This window comes from Colletotrichum higginsianum, chromosome 4 (genome assembly GCF_001672515.1).
Source record: "Colletotrichum higginsianum IMI 349063 chromosome 4, whole genome shotgun sequence".
NCBI lineage: Eukaryota > Fungi > Ascomycota > Sordariomycetes > Glomerellales > Glomerellaceae > Colletotrichum > Colletotrichum higginsianum.
Window position 1 is genome coordinate 3,280,836 of NC_030957.1, and position 25,490 is coordinate 3,306,325.

A 25,490-nucleotide genomic window follows, 5' to 3' on the forward strand; every position below is an offset into this window, starting at 1 on the left:
AACGGTTTGCTTGTTGATTCTCGCCCAATGAAATTGAAATGCAGCGATGCCTTCGCCTCATCTCTGTATCGAACAACAGACCAGACAAGACAGACTGCTATGGCCTATCAAACAGCGAGGGGCATTGGATTCAGAAGGACTTTGCTCTTCATCGTTTGCCTTTGTCGCACTCGACCGAAGTGTACTAAGAGAGCCGGCTTGTGCTGCTCTCCAGCTTCGCCACAGTCTCGGCCTTTTGCTGCCGGATGGCCGTACTGCTGATCTTGGACGCAAAGCTCTCATCCGTCTTACTCGCCTCGTCGCCGAGATCGTTGGCGTCGAGCACCTCGACCTCGTACGTCTCCAGGGGCTTCCATCCGAGTGCAGTCCGTCTATCGTTGACGGCCTGTCCGCCCGACCGCGTCTCTCCCGAAACTACCAAGACGTCCATCTCCTCCTGTGTGATGGTCGGGCCAAACGGGTCTTGGATCTCAACACACTCCACAGTGATTGCGCCGTTGCGGAATGTCGCCTCAAGACGGCCCGGCTGCGTCGTAACGGCTGCGACGGGGCCGGTCTTCTTCTTCCATCCGCCCTTGTCCAGCTCCAGCAGCGAAGAGAGGAAATCGACTATGAATCGAGCCCTGTCGTCCCAGGACTGTACGAGTTCTGCGTACTTCTTGTTTTTCAACAGCTGGTCACCCGTGATGCCGATAATCAGACGGCAAGTTGCTGTCGAGTCCTTGACTGGCACCCGAAGGAGAAGCGCTGCGGCCGTCAAGAGTAGTTTGTGGCCCAGGTGTAGGTGGTCAAAGGTGCCCCCGAGACACACAACGGAGTACCCTGGCGAATCCTCTGCCCTTTCGGCCCCTGGGCTCTCGAGGTTCAGGCTTAGCCCCGCCTCAACGACTACCAGCTGTGACTGAAGAATTGTCTGCCTCCGCTCGGCAAACCTGAGATAGGTAGAAAGAGTGCGGTAGCCCTGCTCGCTGTTGACGTGGAAGATGAAACTCCAGGGGTAGTAGGCCGACGCAAAGGTCGGGAGGTCGACAACGGTGGTGTTGTTGGGCTCGATGTTGGCAACGAAATCGGGAGGAAACCTCCTGTCAGCATCGTGATCGACTAGCACGACACGGGCATCGACAGAGCCGGGACCTCCATGGATATCTGTGGCAATGTCTTGCTCGGCGCACACAACAGCGATGAGGCTGTAGAGGCCGGCAACGAGGGACTGTGCAGCTGCCCACGAAAGCGACTTGGTTTTGAGCGATGCCCCTTGAAGAAGCGGGCACACGACGGCTACTACGAGGACGGATGACCGATTCGGGTTCTTGATCTTGGATAGAACAGCCAGCAGCGATGGCCGATAGGCGGCGCTAAGTGAGGCGCGCGATGGTGGCCGAGGGGGGAAAGGCAAGAGGAGCAGACCTGGGTACTCTTCCGAGGCCATTTTCACTGTTCTCCGACGAGGCGCTAGTTGTCGCTATGGAAAGGAGTGAGCATGCGCAAGATAAAGCCAAAATTTTGATACTGGATTGGGGAGGGCGGGGATTGCTTCTTCACATCAAAGTAACATGGTTGAGTGCTGATGTGAAGGGGAGAGTTGAGCTGGGCTGAGCCGAGCCCGAGTCTGAGGTCATCGCCGTTGTCTGGACGAGTAACGACCAGTAAGGGCCTACATAGGGAAATTCAGAAGCATGGCTCTCCACCAGAGCTGTACCAAGGTACCTACGTAGGTAGCCAGGTACGTCCTTACGTGGCTGGCACCGCAGGAGGTACGTAGCTTTTTGCCCATTGCTGGGCGGGCCACCATACATTCGGTGTAGGCAGGGTCCAGCCAATCGGGCGAGTGGCCTGCCAGTTGCCACTCAGTGCAGTGAGCACTGAGCGGTACGTCACTTGTGAAACCCAGAGACTATGCAATGGGCGGCAAGGGATCTCCGTCCCGAGAAAAAAAGGAGAGGGTTCCTCCACTTCAGACCCAATGGGCCATGGACCGACCATGGTCGAGTAAAAGGAGATGGAGGGAAGGGCGAGAAGTGTTCTCTATCCATCTCCGTTACAGCTTGCCATCATCTTTTCATACTCGCTCACGAGTTATGTTGCCCGTCGAGCTGCAATCGACTCGGCGGCAGCACCACTATCTCCCATTCCCGCACACATCTACGACCAAGAAAACGAAGACGACTAAGACGATCAAGATCTGAGAAAATTCAAACCCAAGACCAAGACCAAGATCAAAATGGCCATATTCGAACCGGCCAACTGCACAGTCGGGCCCGACGTCCCAGTGGCCAGCGACGGCGGCGTCGCCGGCCGCGGCGTCATCCTCGCCGCCATCATCACTGCTGGCGTCTCCCTCATCCTCAGTATGTCCATCATCGTGCACGAGATGTACGACAACCCCTCCCGGATTCGGCGGAAGCTCCTCAACAGCTATTCGGACCAGCAGCTCCTCATCAGTATCGGCATCTCGTGCGTCGGCCTCGCCAAGGTCCACGAGATGGTGCCCTACCACTTCTTCATCATCTGGATGCTCACAAACATGTCGCTCGCCGTTCACAACGCCACCCTGCTTGCCCTCGCCCGCGACTTCCGCCGCGACTGGGTCTTGCGCTGGCTGCGCCAGATCTTGATGCTTCTGAGCCTGTCGCTCAACACCACCTACGGCGTGTTCATTCTCCAGGGCGTGTCGAGCAACATGCAGGAGTCCAAGCTGCCCGTCGCCTGCGTCTGGATTGTCGGCGACGCGGGCAAGGGTTCTCAGACAGGCCTGAGCTACTTTGGCACCATCAGCGTCATTGCCGCCAACATCATCGTCTTCATCCTCGCGAGTTGGTACCTCCACCACAAGGGCTTTCGGAGGACACGCCTTTCACGCGCGTTCCAGGTCGTCGGCACCCTGATCATGATGGCGTCCGCCATCGGCGCCGCTACCCGTGTCATCATTGCCTCGGACGCCTGGGGCAACGGCCCGGCCTACGAGCTCCAGGATGATGGCGAGAAGAGATGGGGCTTCGGCCAGCTGCTGTCGATGCTCGTGCTCATCTTCCCGCTTGTGTCCATGACGGAAATCATCCGCGGCGAGATCGGCGTCAAGGAGTGTGATTTGTCGAGCAACACGGGCAACGACACAGAAATGGGCAACTACCGCGGCTCGGTCAACTCGTCGTCCCAGGGACTCGTCTTCTTCGGGGTACAGAACAACAGCTTCAAGTGAGAGTGAGGATGCCTGAAATGGGCCTGTGCGGTGCGGACAAGCCAGCCTTGGCTGCTGCTGAATGAATGATGACGAGTGCGGAAAACAGGAATATGATACCCGTTAGAGAGGACTGCACGAGGGCCACAATGCGGCTCTCATGTTATGGGATATTGTATCGAGTTTGCACGTAATAAGTACGTCGATTTGGGTTTATCGTACTGTTACTCGTCGTCTTTTGTGAAGAACGCGTGATGTTCGTGATGGCAAGGAGTCTTTTTCTCTTCGTCTTATCTTCCATTTTCATTCTTCTTTCGTGGGCAAGTTTGCCGAATATCAGGATCAACCACAGGCTCGGTTACGCTGAGAATTTTCTGACATGGTAGAAGGACAATCATTGCACTTAAATAATGGGCGATGTTATTCTGCCTCAGCCTCTGGCTAATAATCTACCTCCTTTTCTCATTAAAATAGGTGTATCTATCCCACTTTTCTCTACTAACATCTGTTTTTCTCTCTCTCTGGGTGTAGAAAATCTCAGAAAAATCCCAGAAACATGCACTCTTAGACTGCTCTTAAGAATCAGGTTAGGGTTAGAGGTTAGGGTTTGGGTTAGGATTAGTGATAGAGTTAGTATGTAAGGAATATCTGTACAGTATGGCATTAGTTAGGTTTAGATGTTAGGGCTGGAGGCAGATTATCTAGAGGCGGAGGCAGCGTATTATCTCCCTAAATGATTTGGTTGTTGGCCGATGCCTCTATTCACGCTGGGTTCCTTCCCGCCCCGCCCCAAGGATGAAACGTTGATCCAAACTCTATCTATCTGCATCCTCGTTATGTTCTCTGGATGTCTACTTATATCGTCAATGCCTAGAATTAGATGACCAACAAAAAACCAGATAGGCTTAATAACACGAACACACACAATGGGCCTCATGGCGTCCAATATTGTCCTCGCCAAGCTACATCCTCGAGGGAGGTCTTTCTCCCCGCCTCCCAGTCGTTTTCGAGGCGAGCGGTACAAGTCAGTTTTGGTAGGTAGTGACGTTTTGCGTTTGCTCAAGTCCCCACCCCTGACACCAAACGCTCATGGTTTCAGTACTACGTGTAAATCTGCCTCAGGTAAGAGCAACGGATTGGCGAAAGTTGTACGGGAAGGCACTTCCATCATGTGGAAAGGCACTGTAAGAGGAGGAAGGCACAAGGTACTGGTTCCTGCTGGAGCGAAAGCGAACCATCGTGTCTGCCCTCGGTCCCCCTCCCCTCACCCCTCACCAGGATAGACATTGTACATAAAAATGCAACTGTTCTTGCTTTACCTTGCTGAATTGCCCACCACGAGCAAGAAGTCGCACCGTTGCATCCAAACACAGTCTCTCTTGGCAAGTTGACAGAAAATCTGGAAGGAGGACCCTGGTGTGTCCACGAGTCCGCGGCTCTTTCTCATGACTACTCTAGGTAGGTAGGGTGGCAAGCAGCTGCCAGCACCTTTCAACTTTCCTCTGTCTTCTTGATCTTGCTTTCTTTCTCTTCCTTCTCTCTTTTCCATTCATCTCATCCAATTCTGCAGTGAGTGTTTTTCTCCATCTCTCTCTTTCGCCTGCAGTTGCTCTTTCACCTGCCCCAGATCTACAAGTCGCTCCCTTCGGACGATACCTTGTTCTCCTCTCGCACCCTTCCAGTGCATCCTGGTGCGAAGAGATTCGGTTGGCCGTCTTTCATTCCATAGTACGCAGGGTCTATAATCCCTCGACCACACTGATCGTTACGGCTGCGACTTGAATCCTTCTCTGGTCTTGACTTTCACACGTACGCCTGGCAGACGAACCGTCAGCTGTCTGTTTACACCCAAAGTCCTGACGAGGCATCCGGGTCCCATTTCAAAACCACGGAGAGGGTTGCTTCCAGCTCCTACCACAGCCATGGCTGCAAACTCCAAACGTATCTTCCAGATGCTCTGGCTGGCCGCAGGTCTGATCTTCACCCTCGCCCTCCTGCGCTCCCTCGGTACCCCCGATCAGGCCAAGGAGTGGGCATCCAGCAAGGTTAGCAGCCTCATGGCTAACGACGGCGGCCGTGTTTCAATGCGTGAGTTCATGGCCACCGCCGAGGCCATCTGGGCCAAAACCGTCCAGCAGCGTCATGACATGATTGCTACCGACTACGGCGATGCCTCTCTGATGCCTCTGTAAGCAGCTTCCTCCGAAATCCCCCATCTGAGCTCTGCGATCCTATCGGATGGCATGTGATGAATTTTCCGACGGAGGACAGATGACTGACTGCCGGCCTCCCCCAGATTTCCCGCCAAAACCGTCGATGGATACATAAATCACCCCTACTCTATTTGGGACTTCATTCCGGCTTCTTTCAGCTGCCCTCATGAGGTGGAACGCATCGGACGTATGGGAGACGGTGGCAAGTGGGTTTGCGGCATGTCGCGCTACGTCAATTATCCCAAAGATCGGGAGTGCATCATCTACTCCTTTGGTGTTCGCGATGAGTCTAGTTTCGGTGAGTAGTCTGGCATTGCATGGTCTTGGGGAATACCTGATAGCTGACGTATTAACACTGGAAGAAAACGAAATGTTGAGCCGAACCAAATGCCGTGTTTGGGCCTACGACTTCTCCGTTGTCGATTTTGGCCAGCAGCTCGAACCCGCAAACCGTGACAGAGCCACCTTCCTACAGGCCGGCATTGCTGGGAAGACGGATACCACAAAATCGCCTCCGTTCTACAGCATCAGCGATTTAATGGACATGAATGGTCACGAATACATGTAAGCAGCTATTCTCCGGCGCTCGGTGTACAATGGCGGACAGTTAACATCGCATCAGTGACATTCTCAAGATGGATATCGAATTTGCCGAGTTCGAAGCCATGGACGCTCTCCACAACGACTTTCCTATCATGGCCGGCGAGCTCCCTATCGGTCAATTCATGGTCGAAATACACCTCGGTCACGGCAAGACCTCCTCCGAATTCCTCGACTGGTGGGAGCGCCTTGAGTCCCGCGGCCTGCGCCCTACCTGGACCGAGCCCAACCTTCTCTCTGTCACCATGAACGTGGGCGAAGGGGACCCGGTGTATGCCGAGTACACCATGGTTAATGTCCACGACAGCAAGAACATATTGTTTGGTGGAAGATTGTAGATTTTATTGCGGGGTAAAAACATGTTTCATTGACCTTGACTTGGCGGGGGTCGGAGGTTGAGGAGCGTGCTACTGGGGAAGTCAGAGAAAATGACTGCAAACCTGCATTATTTACTTGCAGAATGGCGCACTGGGAAGATTATGCCAAAGTACCAGAAGTTGCTTGTGATTAGAGAGCTGCGGACAGGGCCTAGCTCAAATACAGACAAGATTCCCATAGGGCCCCGTGCCCCTTCAGTGACAGTTCATCCATGACCATCGACGCTCGCAAGACATACCACGGGCATGCATCTCAATCAAGTCAGACCTTGGAAAGTCTTAGGCGTGGTAAGGCTAGCATGTTGGTCGGCCCTATGGGAGTTTCGATTTCGTAAGTACGTAGGGGGCTATCATACCATGTACGGACGTCGGTTTGAAAGGAGTGGCCATAAACCCACCTGGGACTATGGTTGTGCTGTTTCATGAGCGCGCCGGGGGGCAGTATTTCCCCAACCCTCTGTTTCGTTCAAAATTGCACAGCACACATATTGATGCAACAACAAGCAGTCAAGCGTCTCCGAATGCATTTGTCCTGGTAGATTCATGCCATCTCCTGGATACTACAACAGTTGTGACTGATTGTGGAGCTACTCGTTTGAAGGAGAACGTGGTATCATATTTTGAATTGGTTTTACGGTATTTATTTTGCGTGCCTCTCATTGCACGACGCACTTATTCGGCAGACCGCAGGGGCCCGCTTTGACGTCCTTGTCGTCCAACTCCTGCGGGGCCTTTCGGGTCTCCGTCGCTGGCGCATCGTCCTTCTTCACAGGAGCCGGCGGGACCGGCCCTGTGGACCCATTGGTCCCACTGGACGTCTCCTTCTCGGTCTTCGCACCGTCCTCGCTGCCATGCAGTCAACCGACGTGCTTAGCAACGGTCTGGTAGAAGGCCTCGCCCTGGATGGTGGCGATCTCGAGCTCCTTGGCGGTGGGTTGACGGGAGCCGTCGGCGCCGGCAAAGGTGCCGGCACCCCAGGGGCCGCCGCCGTGGACCTCGGAGAGATCGGCCATCAGAGGGAAGGCCTTGGCGTATCCGAAAGGGACATAGATGATGCCGTGGTGGGCGAAGGTGGACATGGCCGCGATAGCGGTGGACTCTTGGCCACCGCCGAGGGAGGCGGTGGAGATGAAGAGGCCGGCCAGCTTGCCCCAGAAGCCGCCGGAGCTCCACTGCTTGCCGGTCTTGTCCCAGAATGCCTTCCACTGGGCGGGGAAGTTGCCGTATCTGGTGGGGATACCGATGAGGAAGGCGTCGTAGGCTTCGAGAGTGCTGGGGTCACTGAGGACGGGGACGTCGGTGGGCTTGGTGGGAGCGCCCATCTTGGCGAGGACCTCCTCAGGGAGGGTCTCGGCGACCCTGGTGGGTTGGTGTTAGTCCAAACCACTGGCTGGTTCGCATGGCGGAGGAGGAACGTACTGGAAGAGATCGGCAGTGCCACCGGCTTTCTCGATGCCTTTCTTCTCGGCCTCGGCCAATTGGCGGATGTGGCCGTACATGGAGTACTGTCAAAGCCGGGATGTTAGAAGAGCGATATTGGAGACAATGGGCTCTGGTACGAGTTGGGGGATCGTGGTGCGCATCAAGGCAATCCAAACGCAGACGATGGGAGAAGTGGGGCAAAGAGCGGGTGAGGGAAGAAAATTGCCCGATTGGGAAAGAAGTTAAGCAAACTTACATAGACAATGGCGATCTTGGGAGCCATGTTGAAAGTCGGATGGATGGATGTATGATGTCGAGTAGAGAGACGAGTGAGAAAACCAATGATCAACAAAGATGTGCTTGGAGGAGTGAGGCAAGAATGAGTAGCAGAGGAGGGGAGGGGAACATGGTCTTATATCGACGATGACATGGCTTTCTGGCACCCCTTCTGGCACGTCCAGGAGCGGAGACGAGGAGAGGGGAATGAATCAATGGCACGTTGCCCAGATCGCTGGGCTGCGCGAGCCAAGGCCAGTCGGGTACCCTTGGGGATTTGGTATGTGGTCGGCATGAAAGGAATGGACTGGCGATGGCCGGCCGACGCGATACGGTTTCATTAGGTCCATCGGCAAGGTAGCTCAGGTAAGGAGATGTCAGCAAGCAGTCAGGAGCTCGTGCAAGGGAGCTAGGTACTCGAGGTTGGCCAATGACGAGGTTGGATGGGGTACGTATCGGTTTCTGCCCCTCCGCTGTTGGAGCCATGCTTCCATGAGCATACCTACCTAGGTAAGGAGCGAGGAGGGGCTTCGCCTTCAACCCGTCCAGTTCTTCCAGTGGGAGAAGGGGCTGGTACCTCCATGTGCCAATCTCGCGCAAGTTGGCTGTCGCTGTAGGTACGCCTGTGTGTCACGTTGGTATCTGGGTACCTTGGGTGTTGTAAATCTGGACGATACGGTGAGCGTCTCTTCAGCATGCCTGCAGATGCGATAGGCACCTCGGATCATTTGTTTCGTTTTTGGCGCGGTGATGTGATGCAAGACATCCGGAGAACATCCACCCGCCCCTCCCTTTCCACCATCCGAGCCCTGTCAAATTGCTGCGCGCGCAGCATGCCACGCCATAGAAACCCAGTGCAACCAGGTCGCAAACCTATCGCAACCGCGGGGGTGTTGCGATGCGGCAAGGTATCGAGAGGTCGTGCGTGGGTGCTGAATAAGTGCTTAACAACGCATCCAGTTTTCATAAGCCTTACGAATACACAGATGATCCCTTGCTCTGGTGCCTTGTCGAGTGTCATCGTTCATTTTCTCGAGTAGCACGGTACGGCACGGCACTTTCCAAGTACTAGTCCTTGTTCTCTCGGAGTCGTTCCGCGCGAGATGAACTCACACAGTAGACCAGACAGGTATGCACGCTCGTCTCTTCTGTGTTTTGAGGCTTTGCAGCCGGCCATGGTCGAATAAGGTACAGCCAAGCTAGGCCAGGCTAGCTGGAAACGGGATGCATGCCACATGAGAGCAAACATAGGTGCAAAAGATTAGTGGTAACTGACAAATGGGCCATGCCTTCCCTCGCGAAGCTGACGGATATCGGTACGTACAATTACGCAGCTGAAAAAGACCCATTTTTCCGTTGGGCCATCCCAATCAGGGCCCCGCACGTCAGAACCGCTGCAGAAAGCACTGGTCACCATGAGGCGTGCACCTACCAATCTGTCTCCCTCCTGGTACGGACTGAGGCGTAGGCCATAATCGTTGCTTCTGGTTCGCTCGTGGTTCCTTCAACCTTTCGCCTTCAATCGCTCACTCATTAACACTCCAGCTTAGAAAGAAAATTTTCAAGGGATGGACACTCACACACGATCGACCTGCCAAGCTCAGATCAGCCGTTGGTGGGGTTCGTCGACCCCACAACGCCGGCTGTCACCTCGCGCGCGGGTCTGAGTTAAGCGTTGGCTAAGCTACGCCAGAAACACGGTCCAAGGGATGAATCAGCACCATACAGGATGGCAAACGGGTCCGAGACGCCACCAGCCATCGTGATAGGGTCAACTCGGGGGACGTCGCTTTCACGGATCCGCTACATTGGCTTCACGGCTCGCTCGAGATGCCCTGGTTCGAAGAGCCCTAACGTCATGCCTGAGTACTTACAGCAGACTATGTCTACCGAGATCCGATCTAGTCTTCGGATTGCAGCTCATGACTCAACAAGCCGATACATGCTGGACCCTGCCCGCGTCCCGAGGAACGAGCTGAGTGGATTCCGCATGTCTCTGAGATAAGTCTCACATTCCCGTCGGGGCCTGGTCAGGAAGCACACAAAACAAGCCCGCAGCAACTGTGCAATAAGTTCCGCATGGACAACGCCCCAAGACTTTGTCACGACCCAGCGCTGCTGATGGAAGCAGACACCGAGCAAGTTTTGAACCGCTTTCTACCTCGTTATGTTGGGGACATAAGTCAGAAGGATACTCAAAAGAACGTCATTATGCAGAGCTTTGCGGCGCCGCCCTTTTGACGAACTGCTCAGGTTCACCATCAACCTCGTGTGGTTTTGCAGCGGCATTTCTGAACTTACGAAACACGACATTCCCCTTCTCTCAAGAATGGTTAAGAGAGGTGGTTCTGGGTGAGAGGGCCACCAAGCGCTGTCTATTCCAACCTCGCTATATATTCTTATCAAGTCCACTGGCGAAGCCATCCAAGCCTTCGGTGGGGGAACCGGCCATTGATTGGACCAGAGCCTGGTCGTCTTACTCTCAAGTTAACTTCATTCGATAGTGCTTGCAGCATCTTTTAGCTCATAAATGAAACAGCGACGGTATCTCAAGGTAACGAGCAACATCATTCGCTCTTGAGAGAGGGTATAAATCTATCTACATGACAGGTGCTTCCCACTCCGACTGTCATATTAAAATACTAGAGCACCATCAAGCCTTCAAATCCCGGGCAGTCTTCTTCAACTGGAAGATCTTTGATAACGTCAAACACATTGAGCCAGCCGTCAACGCCGCCGCCCCGTAACCAATCATGGACTGCCAGGCGACTTCACTGTAGTCGCCCAAGATGGCACCGGCAATCGGCGTACCGACGAGGATGGCGATACCCGCAATGAAGTTCATCATGCCCATGCGGGTTCCCACGCGGCCAAGATCCGGTGACAGGCTGACGACGACGGTTGGCGACACGCTCACCATGCCGCCGGAGAAGAGACCGTACAGGATTGCGAAGATGACAAGACCAGCCATGTTTCGAATGCCCAGCCAAGCGAACATGAGCACGGCCGAGCCCGCAGCGACAGAGATTTGCATATACAGCGCACCAACCTTGTCTGCCAGATAGTTCGGTATCACTCGGCCCGGGATGCTCCCGGCACTAAGGAGCGTGACGAAGTATGCCGAGAAATCTGCCGGGCCGATGCTGTGGTTGACGGCAAAGAGCTGGATGTAAAAGTACGGCACATACATGGCCAGGAAACCGATGAAGGAACCGGCCACGACGAGCATAAAGACCGGGTCGTGCAGAGCCGTCTTATCGATGAGGGAGCGCTTGTGGCCCGAGGGCGGGAGGCGAGTGTGCATGGTGACTGCAGGGATGACGGACAGGCCCATCAGGATGAAGGCGATGATGCGCGTGGCCCAGCCGAAGCCGATTTTGGGCTCGAGGTGGCCGAAGAGGATGGGGAAGCACATGCCCGCGATGGGCGACCCCGTCGCGGCGATGCCCATGACGAGGGCACGGCGCTTATTGAAGTACTGGCTGAGGATCGCGGTGGAGGGGAGGAAGGTTAGGCCGCAGCCGAGGCCGACGCACACGCCCTGGGCGAGGATGACTTGCCAGTAGGTGGTGCAGAGGGATGTCATGAACAGCCCGAGGAGGATGAGGAACATGCCGGCCCAGAGAAGCTCGCGGAAGTAGCCGGCGTCGTAAAGGGGCCCGGATATGGGGCCGACCATCATCAGAAGGGCGCCCTGGATGGAGCCGATCCAGGAGATGGCAGAAGGGGTCGTGCCCTGGAGGGTACGTTCGTAGTAGGTCTGATAGACGCCGAAAGTGTTGACGAGGCCCCAGGTCTGAGCGAGGATCACCCAGGAGCCGAGAACCTGAAGCCAGGCTTCAAGACCGCCGTCCGGGACGGGGCCGGGTACGGAGGTCGATGGCGGCGGTGGCGGTACGGTGGCGGCGGCTGCGGTGGTAATGTCGTTCTCGTTCGGGTCAGCGGCCGGGGTGAGGGTTGTTTCGGAGGGTGCGTTCGAACGGAGGCCCGGGGCGGCGCCGGATTTCTCGTCCGCGTCGGGATTTCGGACCGTCATGATAATCGTTGGTGAAAACTGTGTGCCCGAGGAACAATTGGGATGCTCTTCCTTGCTTTGAGGGGCTTCCTTGTCCGTTTGCAATCGTTTGAGTCTTGGCAGGTCAACTTCGTTATGACGACGCCGAGTGGCGAACCTCGGCAGACACACTTGGAAACAAATCCGTTGCTACGCGGTGAATGAAGATGGGAGGAGAAGAGAATTAGATATTAAACATTGTCCGTCAAACTCGATCCTTTGGCGTCCAAATACACAGCTTGAAAATATTTTGAATGAGAAAAGAGTGGACTGGACTGAATTGGTTCCAGGAATCCATCGGGAGGAAGCGGTGCCGTGACGGCATGGAGGGCGGGACGAACCCCCCCGGATATAAGAGTCGGCTGGATAAGAGGCTGAAAAAGGGGACCCAGATTGCACCACCCGGATCCACTGTTTCGCACTCTCGAGTCCAAGATTGAAGGGCGCGAGCAAGGCCATTGGGGGGGGGGAGGGAATTACAAGATCCTTTGATGGATTCTGTTGCATATCAGAGGGGAGAGGAGGGGGGGGGGGGGGGTGTGATCCGCCACCCAACTGGGCCCGATACGGCGGGAAGTTCAGGAAGATTACATGGGTGGGTATTAGGTTGCAGTCGGAGAACGATGCCGACGGGCTGCGCCCAGCCAACACCTGCCTGTTTGAAGTCTTGATGAACTTGAATTTGACTCCGTCGTCGGGGTTTGCTTTCGGGTTGCTTTGAGACGGGTGCGAGGGCTCGGCGAATGAGATCTACAGCAGTAATACTGCCTGGAGTTCCAACAACAGCCTTCGGCGAGGCAATAGCGCCCCAGCTGATGTGTCCTGCGCCGGTCGTCTGGACACCGCCGAGTAAATGAGTCGCGACGGCCCAGCGCAAGTCGAAACATTGATAGATAGGAACGAACATCCATCATCTCAGGCCGTTCACTGCCTCGAGAAATTGCCGATGCCAACTCCCGTTCTGGAGCCGTCTCCGCTAAATGCATTCCTGGGCCTGGGCCTCCCTCTCCACCTGGCAGGCTGGCACTCGGTCAATGAGTCCCAAAGGGAAAGTGGAATGGTTTTTTTTCCCTTCTCAATATCGACGACGACGGGCGGGCCGATTCTTGCTGGGGGGTTTTGGTGTGTGATGGCACGGTAATCGCCGAGGCCGGGTTCCACTCCGAGACGAGACGGGGCGGCTTGTTGGACACGATAGGGGAGCAAATGGGAGATAAGGATGTTATTCCTCTTAGACCAATTCACTCATGATCAGGTTTGAGGGAGAGAGGTGGGAAGACGAGCGGAACCTCTGAAGAGGTGACTCTTGAATTAAGTTGGAATAGTGTCAAGAATAAGAAACGGCGATCCCGAAAGCCAACCTGTAGCTTATTTGTAGCCTCTGTCAGGTCAGATCAGAGGGATGCGTGGGAACAACACTGTGAGGGGCGATTTCCAGCATGCTTCCGGGGTAGAGTTCCGAACAAGAATTCTTATTCTGTAACAGTGCCGATTTCTTCACTCAAGGGCAACTTGGCCGAGCGGTCTAAGGCGCCAGACTCAAGCGATAGCTTCATCCGTTCCAGCGGATGAGTATTCTGGTCTCGAAAGAGGCGTGAGTTCGAATCTCACAGTTGTCAAACTTTTGCCATTTGCTGCGGCAGAGACCAACCACCTCCCATCTTTCTTGTGAGCTGCCTCTGCCATTAGGGTCTTCTCTCTATTTTGGTCTTGTTATGTTTATCCTTTTCGACAGACAGCCGTAGCACCACCCACCACATCGGTGCACGGTCCACATTCCCAAACTCTCCACGCTCCGCTCACCTCAGACACAGAGTGTCGGAAGCCCTTCAGATCATCACCACTGCCCAGCGCCAGCCATGCGCCGCCGCCCTCGAGGTCAGCTGTCGCTGTTTCACGTCGAGGGTTCTGGGTCCGTGGCGGCACACGTTCAGTTGTTGCGGGCATAGATTTCTACGTAGTCCGAGGTTTCTGGGAGTTGGCCGTTCGTCCATACATACTTGCATCTAATCATTCTGTTAATCTGAAGGCTGGCCGGTTCACGCCTTGTTCGTCTCTCTTCTCTTTCGCCATCCCACTGAAACCGTGTGAGTGACGAACGAGCCGACATGAAGCCCCGGGATGCGCTATACTCTGACGCCCATCGAGAGGCCGACATCCACGATGATTCCATGACTGAGGTTAGCGTGTCCCTCAGCGAGGACGGCGGCAAGCAGCAGTGGACGCGTGCGGATATCGAGGCTGGGCGGCCGACAACACAACCGCGTCGATGCACGAGGATCTGTGGCTTCTTTCGGCGCTGGCGCGGGCTCGTCGATACCTTGATGCTCTTCGTCATCGTCGGCCTCCTCCTTGAGCGAAGGGGAATTCAGCCAGCGCCCCGCGACAAGCGTCCCGAGCCCGTGGGCGACCTCACAGGCTTCGCGCCAGAGTGTAAGTGACGACCTTGTCCCCGCCGCTTTCATTGGGCGGGGCAACAGAAGGCACAGAACTGGACTGATGACGGCGCAGTCACCCAGCAGATCACGACGTTCCACCCAACAACCGACTTCGTCCCCGACGACCCGAAGAAGCTCTTCACCAACGCCTCGATCCAGGAGAATTGGCTATCCATCGTGCCCAGGGGTCTGGGCTACGTCGTCATGCAAGACCCGGCCGCACACGACAACCTCCCCGTGCCACTGCCCGAGTTCGCGCCGCGTACCGTCTTCACGACGTCCATGACGCACCAGCTGCACTGCCTGTACGCGATCCTCGAGAGCTACGCGGGGCTCGCCGTCAACGGCAGCGCCGCCGTCGACATGCACTCCCACATCCCCGACGGCACCAAGGGCGCCGAAGGGCCGTGGCACCTGCAGCACTGCTTCGAGTACCTCCGGCAGGTGAGTGTGCTCATACAAGTGCTTTCGCAAAATTGTTCCCGAGACGACGACTGACTGTTTTTACGGCAGGCCATCATGTGCGCTGGCGATGTTGCGCTGGAGGGCACGCAGACGACCTTCCCCGAGGGGTTCACCGGCAGTGACGGGTGGGATGCGAAGCATGTCTGTAGGGACTACAAGCAGGTCTACGACTACCTTGACAAGAACAGAGCGCTGGATGACCACTGGATCTGAATGAACCCGCAGAGCGGCAGTTTGGTTGGTTTGCTTTGTACGCATAGTTGTGCATGGCGTTTAGGGGGGTATATCCATTACGCAGCAGGAAACCGCGATCCTTCGGCGAGACGAGACTAAGCATCAAAAGGCTTCGTCGATGGTCATATCTTTTGTACAAGCTCATTGAATTCTGACGATACCATATTCCATGGCTTGACAGGGGCAAAAAGAACGCCTTCCCAACTGTGATGGTAAGATAGCTAGGTAGCTGTCTTCATAGTGTAAGTTACGGAGTAGCAATGGCTTCAATGCCCTGTGATGACAGGTAGATTTGCACCTGTGCCCCTTCCGCTATGGTCTGGTGTCTGGCGTGAGCCCGGCCGGTGTAATTCCGCCCGCATGATTCGTTCACAGCCAATGACGCTCCACTTCTCCACGAAAACACGTGCCTTCGCGGCGGCGCGAAACCGGACCCCTGCCGGGAAAAAAGTTTCGCTGCGAGAGACGAGCGAAAGGAAAAAAAAAAAAAAAGACGGCGACCCTCCCTATCAGACCATCCTGTCCCCAAATGGATCCCGGCTCCCTTTTCTTGTAATTCCCACTCCCCTTCTTTTCCATTTCACCTGTTTTTTGTTCGATTCCCCGTCCGCGAAACATTGGTCACGATGAGGGCTCCCAGGGCCATCAGAGTGCCGAATGGCGGGCTTTTCACAGGCGCAAAGCCCCAAAGCCGGGATGCGCGACACTTTAGCTTCGCCGCCAGCGTCCAGAAGCCCTCGACACCCCCTTCGATGACGACTCCCGCCGTATGGAAGATGGGCCAGGCCGCCAGACGCACCTTCGCGACGACCACCGCGGTCAGGTCCGCCGAGGCCGCCGCCGAGGCCCTGAAGCTGGCCCAGGACAACGCCTCCACCCTCACCCCCGAGCTCGTCGCCGCCAAGATGAGCCCCGAAGAGGCGAAGCGTCTCTCGCGCGTGCGCAACATCGGCATCGCCGCCCACATCGACAGCGGCAAGACGACGGCCACGGAGCGCGTGCTGTTCTACTCGGGCCGCATCAGCGCCATCCACGAGGTCCGCGGCAAGGACTCGGTCGGCGCCAAGATGGACTCGATGGACCTCGAGCGAGAGAAGGGCATCACCATCCAGTCGGCCGCCACCTTCGCCGACTGGAAGAAGACGGAAAACGGAAAAGAGGAAACCTACCACATCAACATCATCGACACCCCTGGCCACATCGACTTCACCATCGAGGTCGAGCGTGCTCTGCGCGTGCTCGACGGCGCCGTCATGATCCTGTGCGCCGTCTCGGGCGTCCAGAGTCAGACCATCACCGTCGACCGCCAGATGAAGCGCTACAACGTCCCCCGCATCAGCTTCGTGAACAAGATGGACCGCATGGGCGCCAACCCCTGGAAGGCCGTCGAGCAGATCAACAGCAAGCTCAAGATCCCCGCCGCCGCCATCCAGGTCCCCATCGGCGCCGAGAACGAGTTCGAGGGCGTCATCGACCTGATCGAGAAGAAGGCTTACTACTTCGAGGGCCCCCGCGGCACCATCGTCCGCACGACCGACGTCCTCCCCGGCAACTACCACGACCTCGTCGAGGAGAAGCGCCAGGAGCTCATCGAGAAGCTCGCCGACGTCGACGATGAAATGGCCGAGCTCTTCCTCGACGAGAAGGTCCCGACCAACCTCCAGATCAAGGCCGCCATCCGCCGCTCCACCATCGCCCTCAAGTTCTCCCCCGTCATGATGGGCTCCGCCCTCGCCAACAAGGGTATCCAAACCGTGCTCGACGCCGTCTGCGACTACCTCCCCAACCCGTCCGAGGTCGAGAACAAGGCCCTCGACAAGAAGCGCGACGAGGCCGTCGTCAAGCTCGTGCCCTACAACTCGCTGCCCTTCGTCGGCCTCGCCTTCAAGCTCGAGGAGAACAACTACGGCCAGCTCACCTACATCCGCGTCTACCAGGGCAAGCTCCGCAAGGGCACCTACCTCTTCAACTCCCGCACCGACAAGAAGGTCCGCATCCCCCGCATCGTCCGCATGCACTCCAACGAGATGGAGGACGTCAACGAGGTCGGCGCCGGCGAGATCTGCGCCGTCTTTGGCGTCGACTGCGCCTCCGGCGACACTTTCACCGACGGCAACCTGCCCTACACCATGTCCTCCATGTTCGTCCCGGACGCCGTCATGTCGCTGTCCATCAAGCCCAAGCGCAGCAGCGACGCCGACAACTTCTCCAAGGCCATGAACCGCTTCCAGCGCGAGGACCCGACCTTCCGCCTGCACGTTGACGAGGAGTCCGAGGAGACCATCATTTCGGGCATGGGCGAGCTGCACCTCGAGATCTACGTCGAGCGCCTGCGCCGCGAGTACAAGGTCGACTGCGAGACGGGCAAGCCCCGCGTCGCCTACCGCGAGACCATCTCCCGCAAGGCCGAGTACGACTTCCTCCTCCGCCGCCAGACCGGCGGCCCTGGTGACTACGCCCGCGTCGCCGGCTGGATCGAGCCCTTTGAGGACCCGGAGAACAACCTGTTCGAGACCCAGGTCGTCGGCGGCACCATCCCCGACAAGTACATCACCGCCTGCGGCAAGGGCTTCGAGGAGGCCTCCAACAAGGGCCCGCTCCTGGGCCACAAGGTCATCGGCACCAAGATGGTCGTCAACGACGGCTCCACCCACGTCACCGACTCGTCCGACTTCGCGTTCAACCTCGCGACCCAGATGGCCTTCCGCAAGGCCTTCAACGAGGCCGGCGGCCAGGTCCTCGAGCCCCTCATGAAGACCACCATCACCGCGCCCAACGAGTTCCAGGGCAACATCATCATGCTCATGAACAAGCGCAACGCCACCATCCACGACACCGAGGTCGGCACCGAGGACTTCACCCTCATCTGCGACTGCAGTCTGAACGCCATGTTCGGCTTCAGCTCCCAGCTTCGCGCCGCCACCCAGGGCAAGGGCGAGTTCGGTATGGAGTTCAGCCACTACGCCCCGGCTCCTCCTCATCTTCAGTACGTTCCCAGCTTGCTCCCCTGTCTTTTGACTCGTGTGTGTGTGTGTGTCGTGTATGATTCGATTGCTAACAGCTGTACAGAAAGGAGCTTTGCGCCGCCTACGAGAAGGAGTTGGAGGCTAAGCGTACCAAATAAGCCACACATGAAAGCCGATCCCCCATGAAGGGGGAAGGAAGCCTTCTTCTTCACGTCGAACCGTGACACAACCAATGACACCGAGTGTCGTGTATCAACACCCGAGCCGCCCCCCCCCCCCCCCATCCGAAACGAGACGGGCCCGCGGCCGTACATCTGCTTCCTTGGGCGGGCGTACTATGTACATGTATATCTAATGTCATGTCTGGGTTCATTGTTGGAACCTGGACGTAAAAAGCAACATCACCTTCCAGCATACCTTTGTACCAAGAGAGCAAGGTCGGTAGGGAGCACGTGATTCATGATCGAAACTAGACTTTTTTGAACAAATATAAACCTCGTCTTCTCTCCCATCCTTTGCCGGTGTCGTCGTGGTGTCGTGTCGTGGTCTGGTTTTGTTGGCGTGCTGCCTCAACGTCGGCCGGATGTGGCATACGCCGCCACAACTCCTCATCGAGCGTTATTCCTCTTTCTTGCTTCCTTCTCCCTACGCGACCTGACAACCCATCTTTCTCGACGGCTTCGAAGGACGCCTGCTCGAACCCTGGGCCGCGACGGAGGTCGACCTCTCGGCGGTATGCCAGTAGTACGGCGACGTCGGACGCGCCGAATAAACAAGAAGCGCATCTTCCCTTGTCAGCATCCCGTTTCCTATCCTTTCACTCACTCCCTAAACAAATTTCCATCCTCATGGGCACTCACAAACCACGCCAGGAATCCAGCCTCCCAGCGTCAGCGCCACTGCGAGCCATACTCTCCTGTCGTTCCAATCGTGGTGCATGTGGTAGACCGCCAAGGGCGGGCAGGCGATCGCGACGAAGGTGCCCTTGCTGCAGCATCGCGAGGCGGGGACGCCGGGCCGGCGCGGCAGGCTGATCTCGAAGCGGATCGCGCTGCTAGACCTGGATACGGTGGACCTTCCCGAGGACGGCGGGCTACGGCTGGGATTGGCGCGTAGGAGACGGGTGAGGTTGGACTGCGTGTCTGACCAGAGGCCGCGGAGGCTGGCGCTCTTGCTAAGTCGGCTCGGTGACGAGGGGATTCCGGTGGAGGAGGCCATGGTTCTCTCGTTATCGAGTATGGGTCATACATGTGGGAGAGTTGATTCTAGGATGCCGTGGATGGAGTGGCAGGTCCGGATGAACAGGGCAAATCTGCCATCGACACGCTTGGGAGGAACAAGACCTATTTTGGGTTCCGCCATTGTGCCGTTCACCATGTAAACCAGATGTCTTCCCTGTGCGGAAGGCATTAACTTGTTGTCACTTTTGAGCATGGAGAAGGCGAGAACAAGTAGATCAGAAACATGTGCTTTTGGTAAAATGGTAGGTATCAAGGGGCGCAGCTGCCGCCACGTTCGACTGTCATGTTCAGTCCCCATACAAGGGTGCCCTTTCCTCACATCTCTTCTCACTCTTGCCCTTTCTCTCTCTCTCTCTCTCTCTCTCTTACATAATCTCATACTGACATCTCTAGAGTCTGCGGAGGATGTCCTCGACAACCTCGTCGGTCTTGGCGGTACCGCCCAGGTCGGGGCTGAGGAGCCTGCCCTCCTCGAGGTTGGCGTCGACGGCGGCGTAGATCTTGGCGGCAGCGGTCTCCTCGTTGAGGAACTCGAGCATGAGGGCGGCGCTGCGGAGGGTGGCGATGGGGTTGGCGATGTTCTGGCCCTGGATGTCCGGGGCGCTGCCGTGGCAGGGCTCGCCGATAGCAAAACCCTCGCCAACGTTGGCACTGGGGACGAGTCCGAGGGAGCCGACGAGGGCGGCGGCGCCGTCGGAGAGGATGTCACCGTACAGGTTGGGGGCGACGATGACGTCGTAGTCCTCGGGCTGGCGGAAGAGCTTGTAGACCATGGAGTCGACGATCTGCTCCTCGACGGCGACGGAGGCGAAGCGGGGGTCGGAGAGGGCAAGCTTGGAGGTGGCGCGGAAGAGACCGTCGGTCTGGGAGAGGACGTTGGACTTGTGGGTGATGGTGACGAGAGGGGACTTGTGGATGCTGGCGGCGCCAGCGTCGCGGATCTTCTGGCGGCGCAGGGCAATGTCGCCGGCCATGGCGGCGATGCGGTGGGAGGCGCGCTCGCTGATGCGCTTGATGGCCTCGGCGACCTTGCCGTTGGGGCCGTCGTAGGTCTTCTCCTCCTTGACGTACAGGTCCTCGGTGTTCTCGCGGACGATAACCATGTCGATGGGCTTGGCGGCGGTCAGGACGGTCTTGACGGGGCGGACGTTGGCGTAGAGGTCGAGCTTCTTGCGGAGGGCGACGATGGGGGAGGAGTAGCCCTTGACGGCGTTGGTCGGGGAGGAGACGGCGCCGAAAAGGGCGCCATCGCACTCCTTCTTGAGGATCTCGACCGTCTTGTCAGGGAGGGCGGCGCCGGTCTGCTCGAACGTCTCGAAGCCGGCCTTGAGGTCGGTGAACTCGAACTTGAGGCCAAGGTAGGAGGGGAGGGCCTCGAGGATGCGGCGACCGGCGGGGATGACCTCCTTACCGATGCCGTCACCGGGGATGAGACCTGCGCGGTAGTGGTGTTAGACGGAGGGGCATTGGATGACGGTAAGGTCCATTAGGGGCTTTGGAAGTGGTCTCACCGATTCGCAGGGTTCTGACAGACATGTTGGGCATCAATTGGCGTCTGGCGTTGAAGTTGAGAGCTGTTTAGAGTGGATTGATCGAGAGGCCAGACAAAGTACCCGAGGAAATGAATCGCAGCAAAAAAAATCCCCACGGTCGATATCGGAGGTCGGGGCTGCCACACCGAGGACCGATCGGCGAGCGACCAACGGGCAGTCGACGTTGGCACGTCCCCCCCAGATTCTTTTCAGCGTGCAGCCGCGATGCGGAGCTGTCAAGTATCCTTATTATGTGATAGGGCCTAAAGGGTACATTGGAGCTTTTGAGTGCGCCTAACTGGGCGCCATTCCGTCAATTTACGGCTGCATCAGGATGCACAGCACGTTCAGAGACGCGCTGACGACACAGGATGGACGACATGTGTTGTTCTCACATCGTGTTAAGCCCTGGGGACTCGGGTTTTTTAATATAGGGGGGGCCTCGGACGTTTCGTCCGCCCATACTCTCAATAAGCTGTTAGTTCACTAGTCCTGAGACGACCTTGTAGCCACAGCGGCATTCTCATTCTCACTCGGTCACAGAGAGTGGTGCCCAGGTACCCGGACCACAGGCAGGTACTCGTACCGGCCGGCGCGGACCGGGGAAACAGCAACGTTGAAGAAAGAAATTGCCGACGAGAAGAAAACTGTGAAGACGACGTGGCCCATGCATGCATGGGCTATGAAGGCCTGAGCAGCCCGAGAAGTCTCAACAAGAGCCTGAGGAGGGGGATGATTCTCGCCTCCCCACATTCTGCGGTCCCTAGCGCGCTGGAGAGGGCAGTCAGCAGCAGGGAAGAACCGGGTTTGGGGGCCGTTTTCTCGCCGGTTGGTCCTCGGGAATGAGCTTCCAGAAAGACGGGAGCTTCCTCCCCCTCCCCCCTCATAGGATCCCCCAGAAGCTGTAGTTCTCCCGAAATGAGAGAGGATGTTTCCGTCCCGCACCCGTTCGGCGGGTGGTGGCAGGCTTGAGGAAGAAGAGAGAGAAAAAAGGGGACGTGTTCCAGATACACGACCTTCTCCTCAGTCTCGCGCCATAGGAAGACTGAGTGAGAGGTTTTACGGAGTGGGGGGGGGAAACTTCAAGTTGCCGGAGCAGCACGAGCTACCGATGTTTGCAAAACGAGACGGGTATGTCAAGTCAACAATGGCGAAAATTTTTGCCCTTGAGAGTATCCTCTTTACTTGACCTGGATAATATATTATGTCTTTGGATAAAGGCCCTGGCTTTTTTGGCCCACGGCACTTTGGCTTGTACGGCAAGCGGCAAAAGGCGGTAAACCAGACTAGATGCAGCTACCGCTAATGCATAAAGTGGATAGGGGCTTGAGGAAAGTGCTCTGAAACAGGAGACCGTGCATAAGTAGCTTCCGTCTTTGCTGAGCAGCAGGAGAAAGACTAGGAGAAAAAAGTCAAGCTAGGGCCCTTCTCCTCCCTTCTGGCATGCTGCTGCTATTTCTCAAAAAGTTGGAGGAAAGGGTTCCTATAGAGAGATGACAAAGGTTTGGGACGCGATGGTGATAGGATCAGAGACAATAGCAGAGCAAAGACTAGAGACAGCATTTATAATAGGAAGAATGAGGCTCAAGATCATACAAGTCAGTTGGGAGTAGATGGTACAGACAGAGTAGGTATACGGATACTGTGAGGGAAAAACTCATATCGGTAGCCAGTAGGACACCTAAAGGCTCGTCCCCAAAAATATGGGAAAATCACAGTGCTGCCGGCGTCTCGCCCAGCAAGGCCCCCAGAGTCGAACAACCCTGACCCTGCCTCTTCTCCCGCCTCCGCGACTTTTAGCTCGGAACAGATATTGAAATCCTTCGACGCAGACCATATGGGCCACAAGTATTCATTTCTTCGCGAGATGAACAATTCCATACTGACTCCTGGCCTCCCAGGAAGACTAAATCAACGTGTCTGGACGGGTTTGGATGTCGGGCTTCAATGCCTGAAGAATGTCAAAGCGATGATACTGCACGTCGACAGCTACGTCAAGAAGACGGTCTTAGGAAAGGCACTCAATGTTGACCTCGCCACCGCATATGTCTGATGACCCAAACGCTTGGCGCTGCTGGGATTCCGGATAGGCCGACCCCCGAACCCGATGGACAAGATGCAGACGAAAACCACGAATTGGACGGGTGGCAACCTTTGGAGGACATCAATGTGGTCGAGGGTGCCATCAAGCAATTGGAAGACGAAGAAGCAGAGTAAGAGGGCAAATATTGTGAGGACGGTGGCTAGAACTGTACTCTTCCGCAATCGCTACCCACAATGGGTGACGAATAATGAGAGACGGGATTAGTGGTGAAATTAAAGACAGGACAAGGGCTGGCCAGTATCATTGAAGTTAGTCAGTATTAGATGGGGGGGTTTTTTTTAATAGCGGCAGGATACTAGGAGTTGGGAGAAGGGACTGTTGGCGAAGAGAACAAAGAAAGAGGATGGGAGACCGTTTGATGCCGCCTCGACGCAACACTAACACGACACAAGACGACACAAGAGGAAAAAAGGCGACACCGACCGCAGCGCAACGGTCCGTTGTCGCGTCTCAGCTAGCGCGTTCCGGCGTTGGCCAGACTGCGAGTTACAGATTTTGTCACCGGCGTTTTCTCCTCTCTATCTCTCCCATATTCAACCCGGCTGGGCTGGTGTCTGCAGAGTACTGACACCGCCTGCCTCCCATTTCTATTGACCATTGGGGGCTTGATGGGGCTTGGGGCCAGTCACTAGCCTCTGCCTGTCTCTTGGGGATGTCTGACGACTCGACTCGACAGAAAAAGAGGGAGAGGGAGCGGGAAGACGGAGCAGACGAGAAAAAAAGGGGGTCGTAGAGGGTGTTGCTCCGTACTCTGTAATGAGATCCCGGGGCCTATCACCACCCACCCCAAATTGACGAAATCAAGAGTCACACAGCCAGCCGTCCATATGGCAGATGACAAATGGCAGATGGCAGACACCGAGAAGGCTTCAGAAAGGCAACACTGGCGAACCGTTACCCGTTAATGAGCTTCTTCCAGAACCATGACAGAAAATCAAATGACACCCTGGGCCAATGGATCTCCCACCTTGAGGCCCCCCCCCTGCAGGCGATTTCGACAAGCGAGACGAGGGACGGGGCGCGGGAATGTCCAGGTGGCAGCTGTAGCCTGTAGCGCGCACATGTCCGTCCACTTACACCAGAACGTCGAGATGCATAACCCCACCGTTGTTTTGCACAAAAGGGATCCACTCCGTCAGTCTGTCGGTCGATCGGTACCTGACCTACTGCAACACGCGGCGAGGTACCTACATTACATCGGGGACGCGACTGGGAGCTCTTAGCTGCAGCATCTCCGTGCGCTCGACCAACCGGCGCCGGGACGGTTTGGTGGTGTTAGTGTTTGTATCCGTTCGGTAGCGTAGCGTAGTAGCAGGATGAGCATGTGCATCCATGGGAACCCCTGAATCGCTCGCATACCCCCTCTCTTTCTCTCTCACTCTCTCATGGACGGTGCATCACCAGTCAGTAGTCACTCGCAGCGCAGAGACAAGATTGGTGCTGGAGGATAGGAGGGGGGGGAACTGTTGCGGTACCTAGGTAATACATGGGTAGGGAATATGAATGTAAAAGGTAAAAGGATAGGACAGAATTCAAAGCTCCAACAGGTAAACGAGTGGCCTCCCGCTTCATCGTCCATCGACCCGGTCCCTTTCCCGTTCGGATTATGAATATGATTATGGGGTGCCCGTAATTTAAATGCCAGCCCTGAAGGACAGCAACCTCACTTCCCCTTCTCGAACCACCTCTCGACCCTCATCTGAAGTCCGTCCGTCTGTCCGCTTGTCTTCAGTCCGAGTCTGTTCTGCTCTGCTCTGCACTGTTCTGCTCCGCTCTACGTCCCGATTCCCCGACCGACTTGTCTCGACTGTTACTCTCTGCAACTTCTCCCTTGCAACTCACTTACGCCTGTGACGCTGCTACAGCCTGTGTCGAGACGACTGCAACCGCGGACAAACGCGCCCACCGAGGCCTGGAGACGGACGAGACTCTGGCTGAGACATACAAACAACACAACAACGCTCAACCATTTACATTTACACTCACGCCCACGCCCACGCCGCAGCCGCAACCTCCTCCTTCTCCTCCCTGTCTACGCTGCTCTGCTTGAATCTCGCTGTTGTCGATCATGCATCTCCAGCTGTCATAGCAACTCGCCAATCCTCTCCATCCAACCTCGTCCACAAATTCCAACATACACATACACACACACACACCCGTCAAGGCCGACTGCCTCGCTGCAGTGACACACCGCCGACGAGATTTCCTCGTGCCCGCATCTCGAACTTCCTCCCTCAGCAAGCTTGTGTGTCGCGACTTCGTGCTTGCCCTCCGACTCGTCCGAAAGACGCAACGACAGACTCGGCATGCGCTTAAGCTCTGGAAACACGCCCGTTCCGAGTCAACTGCCGTAGCCAACCTACCTATCGTGTCGCACCTTTTTTTTGCGC

General features: G+C 56.4%; 10 protein-coding genes across 10 annotated transcripts; 4 read left to right on the forward strand and 6 right to left on the reverse strand.

Annotated features, from left to right (window-relative positions):
• Positions 1-184: 184 nt before the first annotated feature.
• CH63R_06299 (Cytidylyltransferase) lies at positions 185-1,429 on the reverse strand (the record flags this gene model as incomplete). The annotated part of the gene is made up of 1 exon (XM_018301274.1): positions 185-1,429. The coding sequence occupies one exon, from the start codon at positions 1,427-1,429 to the stop codon at positions 185-187; it is 1,245 nt and encodes a 414-aa protein (XP_018159124.1).
• Positions 1,430-2,221: 792 nt separating this feature from the next.
• On the forward strand, positions 2,222-3,199 carry CH63R_06300 (uncharacterized protein; the record flags this gene model as incomplete). The annotated part of the gene is made up of 1 exon (XM_018301275.1): positions 2,222-3,199. One exon carries the CDS (start codon positions 2,222-2,224, stop codon positions 3,197-3,199), a length of 978 nt encoding a protein of 325 aa, XP_018159125.1.
• A 1,901-nt stretch (positions 3,200-5,100) lies between these two features.
• Positions 5,101-6,329, forward strand: CH63R_06301 (uncharacterized protein; the record flags this gene model as incomplete). The annotated part of the gene is made up of 4 exons (XM_018301276.1): positions 5,101-5,366; positions 5,475-5,689; positions 5,754-5,955; positions 6,014-6,329. 4 exons carry the CDS (start codon positions 5,101-5,103, stop codon positions 6,327-6,329), a joined length of 999 nt encoding a protein of 332 aa, XP_018159126.1.
• Positions 6,330-7,225: 896 nt separating this feature from the next.
• On the reverse strand, positions 7,226-8,073 carry CH63R_06302 (Minor allergen Alt a 7; the record flags this gene model as incomplete). The annotated part of the gene is made up of 3 exons (XM_018301277.1): positions 7,226-7,727; positions 7,788-7,873; positions 8,047-8,073. 3 exons carry the CDS (start codon positions 8,071-8,073, stop codon positions 7,226-7,228), a joined length of 615 nt encoding a protein of 204 aa, XP_018159127.1.
• Positions 8,074-10,719: 2,646 nt separating this feature from the next.
• On the reverse strand, positions 10,720-12,102 carry CH63R_06303 (Major facilitator superfamily transporter; the record flags this gene model as incomplete). The annotated part of the gene is made up of 1 exon (XM_018301278.1): positions 10,720-12,102. The coding sequence occupies one exon, from the start codon at positions 12,100-12,102 to the stop codon at positions 10,720-10,722; it is 1,383 nt and encodes a 460-aa protein (XP_018159128.1).
• Positions 12,103-13,672: 1,570 nt separating this feature from the next.
• Positions 13,673-14,067, reverse strand: CH63R_06304 (uncharacterized protein; the record flags this gene model as incomplete). Its single annotated transcript, XM_018301279.1, has 2 exons — positions 13,673-13,819; positions 13,876-14,067. 2 exons carry the CDS (start codon positions 14,065-14,067, stop codon positions 13,673-13,675), a joined length of 339 nt encoding a protein of 112 aa, XP_018159129.1.
• Positions 14,068-14,228: 161 nt separating this feature from the next.
• CH63R_06305 (uncharacterized protein) lies at positions 14,229-15,236 on the forward strand (the record flags this gene model as incomplete). The annotated part of the gene is made up of 3 exons (XM_018301280.1): positions 14,229-14,553; positions 14,632-15,002; positions 15,072-15,236. The coding sequence occupies 3 exons, from the start codon at positions 14,229-14,231 to the stop codon at positions 15,234-15,236; spliced, it is 861 nt and encodes a 286-aa protein (XP_018159130.1).
• A 647-nt stretch (positions 15,237-15,883) lies between these two features.
• On the forward strand, positions 15,884-18,381 carry CH63R_06306 (Elongation factor G; the record flags this gene model as incomplete). Its single annotated transcript, XM_018301281.1, has 2 exons — positions 15,884-18,243; positions 18,327-18,381. The coding sequence occupies 2 exons, from the start codon at positions 15,884-15,886 to the stop codon at positions 18,379-18,381; spliced, it is 2,415 nt and encodes an 804-aa protein (XP_018159131.1).
• A 688-nt stretch (positions 18,382-19,069) lies between these two features.
• CH63R_06307 (uncharacterized protein) lies at positions 19,070-19,441 on the reverse strand (the record flags this gene model as incomplete). The annotated part of the gene is made up of 1 exon (XM_018301282.1): positions 19,070-19,441. The coding sequence occupies one exon, from the start codon at positions 19,439-19,441 to the stop codon at positions 19,070-19,072; it is 372 nt and encodes a 123-aa protein (XP_018159132.1).
• Positions 19,442-19,853: 412 nt separating this feature from the next.
• CH63R_06308 (Homoisocitrate dehydrogenase) lies at positions 19,854-21,009 on the reverse strand (the record flags this gene model as incomplete). The annotated part of the gene is made up of 2 exons (XM_018301283.1): positions 19,854-20,899; positions 20,976-21,009. The coding sequence occupies 2 exons, from the start codon at positions 21,007-21,009 to the stop codon at positions 19,854-19,856; spliced, it is 1,080 nt and encodes a 359-aa protein (XP_018159133.1).
• Between the last annotated feature and the right edge of the window lie 4,481 nt (positions 21,010-25,490).